The 15477-nt window shown below is 62.3% G+C and overlaps 1 protein-coding gene across 7 annotated transcripts in view; it reads left to right on the top strand.

Annotated features, from left to right (window-relative positions):
- The window catches only part of KCTD1 (potassium channel tetramerization domain containing 1), a 68378-nt gene extending 53461 nt beyond the window's left edge, over positions 1-14917 (top strand). For 5 of the 7 annotated variants that reach the window (XM_036322289.1, XM_036322286.1, XM_036322290.1 and 2 more), the window contains exons 4-5: positions 11019-11324; positions 13973-14917. In XM_036322289.1, the coding sequence (XP_036178182.1) occupies positions 11019-11324; positions 13973-14131 (465 nt within the window). In that variant the 3' untranslated portion in view covers positions 14132-14917. Of the gene's footprint in view, positions 1-11018; positions 11325-13972 lie in introns of those variants that run through there. The other 2 variants (XR_004969964.1, XR_004969965.1) reach the window with 2 other exon arrangements.
- The last annotated feature ends 560 nt before the right edge of the window (positions 14918-15477 follow it).

Below are 15477 nucleotides of genomic sequence, written 5' to 3'. Positions count from 1 at the left end.
TCCCAGGTTCGATTCCGGTCAAGGGCATGTACCTTGGTTGCGGGCACATCCTCAGTGGGGAGTGTGCAGGAGGCAGCTGATCGATGTTTCTCTCTTATCGATGTTTCTAACTTTCTATCCCTCTCCCTTCTTCTCTGTATAGAATCAATAAAATATATTTAAAAAAAGAAAAAAATGTAAAGCCAGGGTCCTAGCTCATAAAATAAGCTCACAAATATTCTAGAAATAGACATAAAAATTAAAGCTATAAAAGTATAAGAAAAAATATAAAGGAATTTCTAAGAGTATAATGTTGAGGCAGAGAGGGCCTACCTAAGTAAGACTCAATACCCAGACGGTATCCTTTACATTTTTTAAATTAAAGATACTATCTATACTAATAAAAGCGTCGTATGCTAATTAGGCCAGACATCCTTCCGGATGTCCTTCCTTCCGGACAAAGCCACGGCGGGCAGGGGCCAAGGCAGAGGCGGCCGCCACCCGCAGCAGGGGCCAAGGCCCTTGCATGAATTTCGGGCCTCGGGCCTCTAGTGTATTAATAACGGAGAAGGGTCAGAGGAGAGGTACCTGCGACAGAAGATCAATATCTACCCTAGAGGAGCTCCCAAAACCTGTGAGGAACATCCCCACAACCTGAGGAGGACACGTTAGGATCCAGCGGGAGTTTCCTAAAGAAAGAAGTAGCGGTTGCCCATAAACACTTGGAACGACATTCAATCTTGCTAGTACCGGAGAAATAAAACTTACGTGAGATGTCTCTTCTTATCCATCATATTGGCAAAGAAAAAAAAAATGTTTTTAATTGATAATATAGAATCTTTGGGTAATTTACAGTGTGGATGGGCGTGGAAGTTAACCACTTTTTTGGTGGGCAATTCAGCAGTAATTTATAAATTTTCAAACATACCTACTCTTTGGTTTCCCAGTTCCATGTATATTCATGTGTCGTGTGGAAATGTTCGCATACATGTGCAGAGATGTCACTTGCAGTAGTAACAGCTGGACACGACTAAAAGGCTCTACAGTGGCAGGCAGTTAGAACATTACAGGGCGCCCGTACCTTAGACTCGCTTAAAAGAATGTGGTCGCTCTACATTTGGTGTTGTGGGGGGGCAAGGACCACCAAAATTTTATCGTGCAGTGAAAATGTTAAGTTCAAAATATGTATAGTATGTTCCTATTTATGTAAAAAGTGTGCGTGTGTGTGTGTGTGTGTGTGTGTGTGAAGACATAAAAAGATCTAGACCCCAAATTAACAAGTTCAGACCTCTCATCCATCCTCTCCTTCAGGATTTTAAAATCTATATATATGTATTTATTGGTTTCAGAGAGGAAGGGAGGGAGAGAGAGAATCACGGGTCGGCTGCCTCCTGCACGCCCCTCACTGGGGATCGAGCCCGCAACCCTGACCAGGAATCGAACCCGTGACCTGGAATCAACATTCATAGGCCGACGCTCAACCCCTGCCTGAGCCACGCCAGCCGGCTCCTTCAGGATGCTGGCACAGGGCAGGTGCCAGGGATGATTAGCCGAACGGAAGAGAGTGGCAGAGCTATGTCATGGGCACATTGACTTAATGGAAACAGCTCTGCCCACTGGGCAGAAAGTGGGAGTGGTCACTGCGGCCGCACGGGCAGACCCTCAGCCTGGAATGGGCCGGGGGACGCGACACCCGCTGCCGCCCTCGATGGCAGTGCCAGGGCCTCGGTGCGGCGCACGCTCAGCACGACTGCGGGATTTAGACATGAAGCTGGTTCTAGAACATTCTCCCGGGTTCCGGTCACTGCTTCCTCAGTGACGATCTCTCCCAACTCAGGAAGGAAAACGTGCTGGGGGCGTTTCTGCCACACGCCTTCCTGGGAGGTTTTCAAAGAGAATCTGCCCTGGACTGTGCGCTTCCTTCCTGCCAACAGCAGGCCCTCCCGCTGCCCTCCCTCCCCAGGCAGGCGGCTCACAGAGGCCACAGTGCAGTCTTCTGCCTCCAGCCCCCCACCCCTACCCCCACCCACCCCCGTCTAAAACCCAGGACACACCTGCTCAGCCCCCCACCCCCACCCCACCGCAGGGAGAGCTGCCTGTCCATAGCACCTTCCAGACCCGTCCTGGGTTTGGCCAGCTGCAGGGCGGGGGCCAGCTGCACACACTCGCTGCAGGTGGCGCCTCCAGCCGCAGCCCGGCCCGCGTGGGGGTGCACTGAGTCCCGCACTGGGGGCGGTGTGGGAGGGCCTGCTGCCCTGGCAGGACCTCAGCCCCCCAAGTCAGCCCTGGCAGCCGGCAGGCCCTCCTGACCAGCTCTGGGCCGCCTGCCTGTGGGAGAGCCCCTGGGTGCGTAGGGAAAGGGGTGAAGGTGTGGGGGGCGGCCAGGGGGCGGCCGCTCTCATGCTTTCCGGGAGGAGGCCCTGGCGGCGGGAGTGGTGATGGAGGGAAGGTTACTTTTAGTTCTCTTTTAAGGGGATTGCATTTCAGATGCTGCTTCACAGAGATCATTGGCTCCTTGAACTCGGGCCGACCCCGCCCCCGCCCCCGCCCCCGCCGTGGGCCTGCGCCCCTCCATCTCCTTTCGGGAAAGGGTGCGGCCCACCCGCCGGCTGCAGGCAGGAGGGGGTCGCTCTGCACTCCCCTCTTCTTCACCCACCATGTCAGACCCACCCGTGAGGCTGTCCATAGCCCCTTCCAGATCCACCCTGAGTCCGTCCAGCCCTCCCCCCCTCCCCAGCGCCAGGCCCAGTGACTCGCTTTAGTCCTCTCCCTTCTCCCCCCTCATGTCCTCGCATACACTCTCCTCGCTGAGAGCAGGAGACACCTTCTTAAATTAAATTTTAAATTTTGAGATCATTGCAGATTCTCATGCGGGCGTAAGAAATAATAAGATGCCCGGCCAGTGTGCTCAGTGGTTGAGCGTCAGCCTAAGAACCAGTCGTGGGCTCGATCCCCAGTGTGGGGCGTGCAGGAGGCAGCCGATGCATGATTCTCTCATCATGGATGCTTCTCTCTCTCTGTCCCTCTCCCTCTCTGAAATCAATAAAAATATATTTTATAAAAACATATTTAGCCCTAACCGGTTTGGCTCAGTGAATAGAGCGTCGGCCTGCAGACTAAAAGGCCCCAAGTTCGTTTCCGGTCAAGGGCATGTACCTTGGTTGCGGGCCATCCCCAGTAAGGGGTGTGCAGGAGGCAGCTGATCGGTGTTTCTCTCTCATCGATGCTTCCAGCTCTCTATCCCTCTCCCTTCCTCTCTGTAAAATATCAATAAAATATATATTTTTTTAAAAAACATATTTAAAAAGAAACAATGGAGCAATCCTGTGTCACCCAGTTCCCCTGCTGTGACCCCCGAGGAGAAGGGGGTGGAGAAGACTCGGTCAGTGCAGGGGACTTGTGGCCCCGCGTCCTGTCGCCTCGCTGGGTTAGCTAGAAAGCGGTAGGTGGGGGCATTGTGGTGGACACAGACCCCTGGGCACGGGGCGGACGCAGCTTCACTGCCTTACACGGGAGGCGGAGCCTGACGGTCCACGAGACCCGCGGGGCCATGTGGACACGGCCTCCCGCCTGGCCCCGGAGTCCCCCCAAGCTCACTTCCCGGGCCCTGTAGGGGCCGCGGTCAGGGTCACGGCTGCAGGCGCTGAGCCCGGCAGGTGTGTCCCTGCGTGAGCAGCCAGAACCCAGGCTTCATCTCCCCCCGACCGCCCGCCTGAGCCAGCCCCGTGCGTGGCCCTGACCTCTCAGCGCTTCTGGCAACGATCCCGCAGGACCAGGCACCCAGCTCCCGGGCCCGGGCTGAGAGGGAGGCCCGGACGCTGGGGGAGCCCCGACCCCCCAGTGCTCCCTCCCGAGTGAGTTCAGGACCCGCGCAGGCAGCTGAGAGAGAGGAGGTTGCCTGGCCGCTGAAATTCAAAATCCGTTTTTAAAATAAAGGCATAAGTGATGGAGGACTTAAAGTTCTGTCAGTGCTGACTGAGGACGACTTGGCTCCGGACCAGCTCTCGTGGGAAAGTGTCGCTGTCACCGTGAGCTCCGCATGACGCCTGTGCTGTGTGGGCGGCAGGAGGGTGGCCCCGGGCTGGCCGTGACCTCGTGCCTGGAGGTGTGACCGTGTCAGCGTGCGTGGCCAGAGGGCCTTCGCAGCTGTGATTCAGGATGTTGCGATGGGAGATGGCCCCGGATAACCCAGGCCGACCCAGTGTCCTCAGAGGGTTGTGTGAGGGAGGAGGAGGCGGGAGGGTAGAGCAGGGAAGAGAAGCGACAACAGGCGGAGGCAGGAGGGAGGCAGGGCCACCAGCCCCGTGCAGCAGCCCTGGGAGCTGGAGCCGGCGAGGAAATGGATTCCCCCAGCTTCCAGGACAGATGCAGCCTCGTGACCCATTTTATTTTATCTTTTTTTTTTTACTTTAAATATATTTTTATTGATTTCAGAGAAGAAAGGAGAGAGAGAAACTTCAATGACCAGAGAGAACCACTGATCAGCTGCCTCCCGCACGCCCCCCACTGGGGATGGAGCCCGCAACGCGGGCGCGTGCCCCGCCCGGCAGTCGAACCGGGACCTGCTGGTTCCTAGGTCCATGCCCAACCCCTGAGCCACCCCGGCTGGGCAGTGGCCCGTTTGGGACTCCTGGCTTCTAGGCCTGTGAGGTGATGAGTGTGTGGCCGTGGCTGCAGCGGCCACGGGGGCTCACACGGGCTGCGTGGCCGTGGGGAGAGTGCCGGCCGAGCAGGGCGCTCAGGCCCTCGCCGACCCCCTCGGGGGTGATCACGGCGGCGCTGGTTTGCGTGTGGGAAGCGTGTTGGCGAGGCCGAGGGCACGCCAGATGCGGGAGAGCTTCCGCGTCATGGCAAACGGGAGGGGCCGAGAAGATGGCATTTCCACCCGAACATGGGAGACGTAACTGTCTTCAGAGGGTGAAGGGTTAACAGGCCAAAGGTTAAGATCCCTGAACCCAGAGGGAAGAATGCGAACAAATACGTCGGAGCCACAGGGACTCCCGGGTCATTTTAAGGAAAACCCCACACGCAGGGCTCCGTCGGTGCTGTGCCTGGTCGGGTAGGAGCCCCGGCCCTGGGAGCGCCCGTCCGGGGCGAGTGGGGGCCACCCAGTGAAGTTGGCAGGGGTTCCCCCGGATCAGGACTGGTCCCGGAGGCGGACCTGAGCACCTCCGAGATGGGGGGCCTCGGGCTCGAGGGAGACGCACGCGTTCGCGGACGCCACGTCTTCCTGGTGCTGAAACGTGTGGTTAAGTCCCGGACGAGGGCAGGCAGCCCAGCGGCTCGCTTCCCGGCTTGTGCGGCTCAGCTCCTTGGCCGCCCTCCTCTCCATAAGAAGGAAAGTCTCGGGGTCCCATCTCCCAGCGGGGTCCTTCGGGACAGCAAGGCCAGCTGTGGGGGCCCCAGGAGGAATGCGGGCTCCCCTTCCCACGCTCAGGCTGTGCCGGGGGCCTCAGTGCGCCCCGTCCCGTCCCCGTCTGAGCGTGGCCACACCTCAGCCTAGTTCCCAAGTCCTCGAGCCGGACAGCATCTCCGGGGCCGGGAGGCTGCGCAGGAACAGGACGGGGGAGGGGGGTTTTTTGAGGGGGTGGAGATCGTCAGCCAGGGGCCAGGAGGCTGCGCGGGTGAGGACGGGGTGGAGATGGTCAGCCGGGGGCCAGGAGGCTGCGCGGGTGAGGACGGGGTGGAGATGGTCAGCCGGGGGCCAGGAGGCTGCGCGGGTGAGGACGGGGTGGACATGGTCAGCCGGGGCCAGGAGGCTGCGCGGGTGAGGACGGGGTGGAGATGGTCAGCCGGGGGCCAGGAGGCTGCGCGGGTGAGGACGGGGTGGACATGGTCAGTGGGGGCCAGGAGGCTGAGCGGGTGAGGACGGGGTGGACATGGTCAGTGGGGGCCAGGAGGCTGAGCGGGTGAGGACGGGGTGGAGATGGTCAGCCAGGGGCCAGGAGGCTGCGCGGGTGAGGACGGGGTGGACATGGTCAGTGGGGGCCAGGAGGCTGCGCGGGTGAGGACGGGGTGGACATGGTCAGCCGGGGGCCAGGAGGCTGCGCGGGTGAGGACGGGGTGGAGATGGTCAGCCGGGGGCCAGGAGGCTGCGCGGGTGAGGACGGGGTGGAGATGGTCAGCCGGGGGCCAGGAGGCTGCGCGGGTGAGGACGGGGTGGAGATGGTCAGTGGGGGCCAGGAGGCTGCGCGGGTGAGGACGGGGTGGAGATGGCCAGCCAGGGGCCAGGAGGCTACGCGGGTGAGGACGGGGTGGACATGGTCAGTGGGGGCCAGGAGTCTGAGCGGGTGAGGACGGGGGTGGAGATGGTCAGCCGGGGGCCAGGAGGCTGCGCGGGTGAGGACGGGGTGGACATGGTCAGCCGGGGGCCAGGAGTCTGAGCGGGTGAGGACGGGGTGGAGATGGTCAGCCAGGGGCCAGGAGGCTGCGCGGGTGAGGACGGGGTGGAGATGGCCAGCCGGGGGCCAGGAGGCTGAGCGGGTGAGGACGGGGTGGAGATGGCCAGCCGGGGGCCAGGAGGCTGCGCGGGTGAGGACGGGGGTGGACATGGTCAGCCGGGGGCCAGGAGGCTGCGCGGGTGAGGACGGGGGTGGAGATGGTCAGCCGGGGGCCAGGAGGCTGAGCGGGTGAGGACGGGGGTGGAGATGGCCAGCCGGGGGCCAGGAGGCTGCGCGGGTGAGGACGGGGGTGGAGATGGTCAGCCGGGGGCCAGGAGGCTGCGCGGGTGAGGACGGGGATGGAGATGGTCAGCCGGGGGCCAGGAGGCTGCGCGGGTGAGGACGGGGTTGACATGGTCAGTGGGGGCCAGGAGGCTGCGCGGGTGAGGACGGGGGTGGAGATGGTCAGCCGGGGGCCAGGAGGCTGCGCGGGTGAGGACGGGGTGGACATGGTCAGTGGGGGCCAGGAGGCTGCGCGGGTGAGGATGGGGTGGACATGGTCAGTGGGGGCCAGGAGGCTGCGCGGGTGAGGACGGGGTGGAGATGGTCAGCCGGGGGCCAGGAGGCTGCGCGGGTGAGGACGAGGTGGAGATGGCCAGCCGGGGGCCAGGAGGCTGAGCGGGTGAGGACGGGGGTGGACATGGTCAGCCGGGGGCCAGGAGGCTGCGCAGGTGAGGACGGGGTGGAGATGGTCAGGCGGGGGCCAGGAGTCTGAGCGGGTGAGGACGGGGGTGGAGATGGCCAGCCGGGGGCCAGGAGGCTGCGCAGGTGAGGACGGGGTGGAGATGGTCAGGCGGGGGCCAGGAGGCTGCGCGGGTGAGGACAGGGGTGGAGATGGTCAGCCGGGGGCCAGGAGGCTGCGCGGGTGAGGACGGGGTGGACATGGTCAGTGGGTGCCAGGAGGCTCGCGGGTGAGGACGGGGTGGACATGGTCAGTGGGGGCCAGGAGGCTGCGCGGGTGAGGACGGGGTGGAGATGGTCAGTGGGGGCCAGGAGGCTGCGCAGGTGAGGACGGGGTGGACATGGTCAGTGGGGGCCAAGAGGCTGCGCGGGTGAGGACGGGGTGGAGATGGTCAGTGGGGGCCAGGAGGCTGCGCGGGTGAGGACGGGGGTGGAGATGGCCAGCCGGGGGCCAGGAGGCTGCGCGGGTGAGGACGGGGTGGACATGGTCAGTGGGGGCCAGGAGTCTGAGCGGGTGAGGACGGGGATGGAGATGGTCAGCCGGGGGCCAGGAGGCTGCGCGGGTGAGGACGGGGTGGACATGGTCAGCCGGGGGCCAGGAGTCTGAGCGGGTGAGGACGAGGTGGAGATGGTCAGCCGGGGGCCAGGAGGCTGCGCGGGTGAGGACGGGGTGGACATGGTCAGCCGGGGGCCAGGAGTCTGAGCGGGTGAGGACGGGGTGGAGATGGTCAGTGGGGGCCAGGAGGCTGCGCGGGTGAGGACGGGGTGGACATGGTCAGTGGGGGCCAGGAGGCTGCGCGGGTGAGGACGGGGGTGGACATGGTCAGCCGGGGGCCAGGAGGCTGCGCGGGTGAGGACGGGGTGGACATGGTCAGTGGGGGCCAGGAGGCTGCGCGGGTGAGGACGGGGTGGACATGGTCAGTGGGGGCCAGGAGGCTGCGCGGGTGAGGACGGGGTGGAGATGGTCAGCCGGGGGCCAGGAGGCTGCGCGGGTGAGGACGGGGTGGAGATGGTCAGTGGGGGCCAGGAGGCTGCGCGGGTGAGGACGGGGTGGACATGGTCAGTGGCGGCCAGGAGTCTGAGCGGGTGAGGACGGGGTGGAGATGGTCAGTGGGGGCCAGGAGGCTGAGCGGGTGAGGACGGGGTGGACATGGTCAGCCGGGGGCCAGGAGTCTGAGCGGGTGAGGACGGGGTGGAGATGGCCAGCGGGGGCCAGGAGGCTGTGCGGGTGAGGACTGGGGTGGACATGGTCAGCCGGGGGCCAGGAGTCTGAGCAGGTGAGGACGGGGTGGAGATGGCCAGCCGGGGGCCAGGAGGCTGAGCGGGTGAGGACGGGGGTGGACATGGTCAGCCGGGGGCCAGGAGTCTGAGCGGGTGAGGACGGGGGTGGAGATGGCCAGCCGGGGGCCAGGAGGCTGCGCAGGTGAGGACGGGGTGGAGATGGTCAGGCGGGGGCTAGGAGGCTGCGCGGGTGAGGACAGGGGTGGAGATGGTCAGCCGGGGGCCAGGAGGCTGCGCGGGTGAGGACGGGGTGGACATGGTCAGTGGGTGCCAGGAGGCTGCGCGGGTGAGGACGGGGTGGACATGGTCAGTGGGGGCCAGGAGGCTGCGCGGGTGAGGACGGGGTGGAGATGGTCAGTGGGGGCCAGGAGGCTGCGCGGGTGAGGACGGGGTGGAGATGGCCAGCCGGGGGCCAGGAGGCTGCGCGGGTGAGGACGGGGTGGACATGGTCAGTGGGGGCCAGGAGTCTGAGCGGGTGAGGACGGGGATGGAGATGGTCAGCCGGGGGCCAGGAGGCTGCGCGGGTGAGGACGGGGTGGACATGGTCAGCCGGGGGCCAGGAGTCTGAGCGGGTGAGGACGGGGTGGAGATGGTCAGTGGGGGCCAGGAGGCTGCGCGGGTGAGGACGGGGTGGACATGGTCAGTGGGGGCCAGGAGGCTCGCGGGTGAGGACGGGGGTGGACATGGTCAGTGGGGGCCAGGAGGCTGCGCGGGTGAGGACGGGGTGGACATGGTCAGTGGGGGCCAGGAGGCAGCGCGGGTGAGGACGGGGTGGACATGGTCAGTGGGGGCCAGGAGGCTGCGCGGGTGAGGACGGGGTGGAGATGGTCAGTGGGGGCCAGGAGGCTGAGCGGGTGAGGACGGGGTGGAGATGGTCAGTGGGGGCCAGGAGGCTGAGCGGGTGAGGACGGGGTGGAGATGGTCAGTGGGGGCCAGGAGGCTGCGCGGGTGAGGACGGGGTGGAGATGGTCAGTGGGGGCCAGGAGGCTGCGCGGGTGAGGACGGGGTGGAGATGGTCAGTGGGGGCCAGGAGGCTGAGCGGGTGAGGACGGGGTGGACATGGTCAGTGGGGGCCAGGAGGCTGCGCGGGTGAGGACGGGGATGGAGATGGTCAGCCGGGGGCCAGGAGGCTGCGCGGGTGAGGACGGGGTGAACATGGTCAGTGGGGGCCAGGAGGCTGCGCGGGTGAGGACGGGGTGGACATGGTCAGTGGGGGCCAGGAGGCTGCGCGGGTGAGGACGGGGTGGAGATGGTCAGTGGGGGCCAGGAGGCTGAGCGGGTGAGGACGGGGTGGACATGGTCAGTGGGGGCCAGGAGGCTGCGCTGGTGAGGACGGGGTGGAGATGGCCAGCCGGGGGCCAGGAGGCTGCGCGGGTGAGGACGGGGTGGAGATGGCAGTTGTGGGCGGCTCCGGGGGAGCCAAGGCCCGTCTCAGAGCTTCGAGGAGAGAGCGAAAGCCACCGGTTCGGCGCTGAGCGTGGCGGGAGCCCCTCCGCATGCCCGGGTTTCTCCACAGACAGTGACGACCCGGCCGGATGCCTTGGCACTTTCTCCTCTCCGCGTGTTTCCTCTGGACTCGGCTCCACCGGCAAGAGGCAGCCGAGCGCCTGGTCACACAGCTCTCCGGGGCAGCAGCCATCCTCCCCCCCCCCCCCCAACCCCCGTCCTGTCCGGGCGGAAGGCAGAGGCCCCGGGCAGCGCCCCCTGTGGGCACAGGCACCTGCCAGCCCAGCCTGGGGGCCGGGGCAGACCTGCCTGTGTCCGTGATCAGTGCCCTGGCCGACGTGTCTGGACAAGTGCTGGCTGACCTCACGCCCAGCGCTGGTGGCCTGGCTACGGGCAGACACAGTGTGGACCTGTTGACAACACTGTCCCTGCCTCGGCCTCCCTCCAGCCTGGCTCTCCCTCCCATGGCTGGTGTGTGTTCACACCTGCTGGCTGGGTTTCTGTTCTAAGTCAGCAGGTGGTTTGGGGCAGGAGAGGAAGCAGCCACAGCCAGGCCTGCAGATGCCCCCTGTCCTGCGACCAGGCCCATGTCTGCCTCTCCCATGGCGAGGGCAGCACCCGTCCTGGCCGAGGGCAGTGAGTCAGCACCCCCCCATCACAGATCAGCACCCAGGTGTGGTGAGAGCAGCGTGCCCCCAGGCGCCCACCCCCTGGCACCACCGCCCGGCCCCCGGCTCCCCTGCAGAGAGCGCTGAGGCCGCCGGAGGGCCCAGGAGCACAGCTGTCTCCCAGCGGGTGAGAGAGGGTTCCCGCCAGCGTCGGACTAAATCTCAAAAACGCGTCTCTACCAAGAGAGAAAGTCTTGAGTGAATCCCACTGTTTGCATCCCGGTTTTCTCATCTGTAAAATGGGAACACGAAGGGTCCCCAAGTCCCTGGGCTGTGGGGCCCATAGGCCTGCATTCGTATGAAGCCTTAGACGAGGGCCCCCGGGTCCCTGACACTCCACTCCTTTCTAGTCACGGACGGACGGACCGACGGACGGACGCGCGAATGCAGATGTGCGAGGGGTGACACGTTCCCCCAGATTTCATTATCGAAGCAGCAGGTGGAAAGCTCGGCTCCTGCGAGGGGCCGTTTCCGGTCCCTGGCGTGGGCTCTGCATGTGACATGCGTGTGTTATCTCCCCCAGGACTACACCTTGTTGTACGAAGAGGCCAAGTACTTCCAGCTGCAGCCCATGCTGCTGGAGATGGACAGGTGGAAGCAGGACAGGGAGACGGGCCGCTTCTCCAGGCCCTGCGAGTGCCTCGTGGTGCGGGTGGCCCCCGACCTCGGCGAGAGGATCACGCTCAGTGGGGACAAGTCCCTGATCGAGGAGGTGTTCCCCGAGATCGGCGACGTGATGTGCAACTCGGTCAACGCGGGCTGGAACCACGACTCCACGCACGTCATCCGGTTCCCGCTGAACGGCTACTGCCACCTCAACTCCGTGCAGGTACATGTGGTCCCCGGGGCGGGGGGCGGGGGCGCCGCCTTAGTGCCGGCACTCACCCTGCCTGCACGCGGGGCCTCCCCTTAGAGCAGCGGTTCTCAACTTGTGGGACACGACCCCTTTAGGGATCGAACGACCCTTTCTCGGGGGTCACCTAAGACCATCGGAAAACACCTATATAATTACATACTGGTTTTGTGATTAATCACTATGCTTTCATTATGTTCAATTTGTAACAATGAAATTGGGGGTCACCACAACATGAGGAGCTGTATTAAAGGGTCGCGGCAGTAGGAAGGTTGAGAACCACTGCCTTAGAGGGAGCTGTCCTTCGCCTCTGCCACCTGCCCCCACAGCACCTGGACGTGGACTTGGGGAGAGTCCCGCCCTCCGGGCCCTCCGGGCCTGGTGTGCTGCGTGTGCACGGGGACTGTGGTCCAGAAGCGGGTCGTGCGGGGCCGCGTCCCCGGGTCTTCGTCTCAGGAGGACTTTCCTGTCATCCGCCAGCACGTGGAGCCGGGTGTGAGCCCGCACATCCCGCTTCTAATCCCCCCTGGGAGCTGCTTCGCAAGAGAGCAGCGTAGAGCCCATGCAGAGGAGGGGCCCCGGGGAATCATAATTTTAAAAAACGTAAGGGTTCACTTTGCATTGATCCCGTCTTGAAAGTTACGTCCTAGCATGTCGCCTTACTCAAAACCCCTCGAGCCGGACCTCGGTGTGAAGCTATGCCGGAGGCGTCTTGCCTTCGGATGGCATCGAAGGGGTTTGATCACCTCCGGGGCCTGGAGGAAGTGATCAAGTCCAGACTCCAGGGGAACAGGCGGCGGCAGCCCCGGCCGGGCCCTCCCTGAGCTGTGGAGCCCCAAGTTGCCAGCACTGGGGTGTCGGACAGGCCGAGGCAAACCCAGGGGTTCCCCTGGCATTGGGATCCGATGCCTCCCAGGATGGGCTCGGGGGCGTGTGTTCGTGAGACTCGGGATTTCTTTATCTGGGGCCTGTGCGCAGACGTGTCACCGTTACCCGCGACGGCCCCCTGCGTGCACACAGGCAGCACCCCTGCTCTGAGGCCACACGCGTGACAGCCTTTCGGGAAAGCCCAGTTGCCTGCAGTTGGTTCTGTCTCAGAAGGACGTCAGTCTTCCCGGCTGGGCCGTGTCCGCCAGGCTCGGGAGCGTGAACAGGGCAGTCAGGAGGGAGGGAGGGAGGGCGACTCGCGGCTGATAAATCCAGATAATTCACCGACGTGCCTGTCCTTCACCTCATGGAATATATTTCAGTGGCAAATTGCCGGGGTCCAACCCCAGCGGGTCCAGGGGTCCCCAAAGGTGTGGACGGAGTCGGCGAAGAAGGAATGACACGGAGACAGCGTTCAGTTGATCAGCAGCCTAGCCAGGATCTCCAGCCAGGATCTCCAGCCAAGTTCTGGTCTGGATCTCCAGAGAGGTTCTGCTTAGGATCTCCAGCCAGGTTCTGTGTCCATGTTCTCTTGCTAGGTTCTCCAGGTTCTCCAGCCAGGTTCTGTAGCCATGTTCCCTCACTAGGTTCTCCAGCCAGGTTCAGTCACCAGGTTCTAGTCAGGTTCTCTTGCCAATTTCTGTAGTCAGGTTCAGTCCAGGATCTTTTGCCATGTTCTCTCCAGTGAAGTTCTTCTGTCTCTAGTTCTGTGTAGGTTCTGTGTTCTTAGTTCTGTGTTCTAAGCTCTATATTCTAAGTTCTGTCTCTTGCTGTCTTGTTACATCTGTATTTATACCAGTTGATTCAATCCTATCAATCTCTATTACAAAGGTTAGGGCGTTTCTTATCTCCATTCCAGGGAGTAAAGATTATGTAGCTTAAGCATGATTGTTCATAGTTAAAGTGATTAATTACCCGCCTGGCACTTAGTTAAGAGGTTTTATTCCCTCCCTGACTTCAGGGAAAAAATCCCTACCTGGGGAAAAAACCTTTCTCAGAGAGGAGACCTTGGTTAAAACACATAGTGCCAAGAAGGTGAGCAAACATTTTAAGAACAGTATGCCATATATGCCAGGTCCTTTGAAACAGCAAGGATGGACTGGCTCCCGGCAGCAAATGAGCTGAAATGTGAGCTTTCCCCCCACCGCCCCCCGAAAAGATGTGTCATACGTTTCAAAGAAACAGGGGTTTGAGACCAACAGATGCGAATTGGAAACCCAATCCCATCACTTACCGAGAGCCTCAGTTTCTGCTGTTTTTTTTAAAAAATATATTTTTATTGATTTCAGAGAGGAAGGAAGAGGGAGAGAGAAATAGATACATCCATGATGAGAGAGAATTATTGGTCGTCTGCCTCCTGCCCACCCCCCACTGGGGATGGAGCCCACAACCCGGGCCTGTGCCCTTGACCGGAATCGAACCTGGGACCCTTCAGTCCTCAGGCCGACGCTCTATCCACTGAGCCAAACCGGCTAGTCGAGCCTGTTTTCTTATCTATACCACAGGCTCCCCCCACCCATTCCACCAGGAGGTTGTGAGCTTGGCAGGTGGGACGCTAACGCGTAAAGGACATCTGAGACGTCGGGGCTGGGGGGCTTGGCCAGGCTGCACATGACCTCGCACGGGGGGCGGGGGGGGGCAGTCCTTGGTGGCTGAGGGCCTGCCCCGCTCACGCCGTCTCGCCTCGCCGCCCGCAGGTCCTGGAGCGGCTGCAGCAGCGGGGCTTCGAGGTCGTGGGCTCCTGCGGCGGCGGAGTGGACTCGTCCCAGTTCAGCGAGTACGTGCTGCGGCGCGAGCTGCGGCGGACGCCCCGCGGGCCCTCCGTCATCCGGATAAAGCAGGAGCCTCTGGACTGAGCGGACCCGTTTCTATGCAGAAAGGAAACAGACCCACACACCCGACCGCTCGCGCCCCAGGAGCGGGCCGCGTGCCGTCGGGACAGCCACCCACGTCGCGGACCGAACGGCGACTCAGAGACACATTTATATCCAGTAGAGACCACACCTGTACTCACACGGGAACCATTGGAATAGGTGATGCCCTCAAGGCGTGAAAAATATATAAATATATATATATGTCAGAAGGTAGGAAACGCAAAAAGCCAAGTGGGAGCTGCGGTTGGTGCTGTGATGGCCGCGGGGTCCTGGGCCCCCGGGTCTGACGGGGAACAAGCCATGGCCGGGCGCCTCTCCCAGCTGCCCGCCACCGCCATCACCTGCTTTTCCTTCCTCTCTCTTTATCCTCCTTCTTCCTTTTCTTTTCTTTTTTTAACCACAACACACCTTGCCTCCATTCCTTTGCAGCTGGAGGCGCCTCGGGCGGGCCGGGCGGGGCTCAGGAAAGCGGGGAGCACGTGCGCTCGGGGGCGTCAGCCGCGAGACTCACGTGCGGTTTATGCAGAAGTCGCCCTGCTGGTCCGCCTCGCGGATGGGGCGTTACTGGGTTTTTCAGCCGATCCGTTTCGCAAAGGGGCCAGAATTATTACTTGTTAGAGTCGCACCGGTTTGAGTCTGCTGCTTTCCTACGGTTTTTCAAATTTTATAATGTATGAAATACAATAAACTCTGTTTAAAAAAGAAGGTCTGTGTGAAACACACCTGTTGGGGTGAAGCCATATTAAGATGACATTTTCCTTTTCTAAATGTTCTGTGTTGAGCATCAGAAAGAGGCCTCGCCCGGCCAGCGTGGCTCGGTGGTTGAGCGTCGACCTATGAACCAGGAGGTCAGGGTTCGATTCCCGGGCAGGTTGTGGGCTCGATCCACATAACGCAGTGGGGGGCGTGCCGGAGGCAGCTGATCGATGGTTCTTTCTCATCATTGATGTGTCTATCTCCCTTCCTCTCTGAAACCAATAAAAATAAATGTTTTTAAAAAGAGGCCTAAAAACAGAGGCCAGAGGCCAAAACCCACCGACGGGGAGGAGGCGGTCCCTGGTCTAAACAGCGCTGCCTCGGCCAGTGGTGGCCCAGCTTTGTTAGTCCGCGTTGGGGCGAGACCTCCCTTCTTTGGAGCTCTTTCCCAGTGTCCGTTCAGGCTGCCGCAGAGCAAACCACGCCAGCACAGCGGGGCCCAGCAGCCGTTTGTCTTGTGACTCCGTGGTTCTCTGTGTGGACCGGCCTTCACCGGCGTCATCCCGGGGGTGACAGCTGGGACATCACGGTGGCGCCCCACGGGGCTGCCAGTGGATGTTGGCCTGGGCCCC

This window comes from Myotis myotis, unplaced genomic scaffold, assembly GCF_014108235.1.
Source record: "Myotis myotis isolate mMyoMyo1 unplaced genomic scaffold, mMyoMyo1.p scaffold_m19_p_9, whole genome shotgun sequence".
Lineage (NCBI taxonomy): Eukaryota > Metazoa > Chordata > Mammalia > Chiroptera > Vespertilionidae > Myotis > Myotis myotis.
The sequence above is the reverse complement of the archived record's forward strand: the minus strand, read 5'-3'. Positions and strand labels throughout refer to the sequence as shown.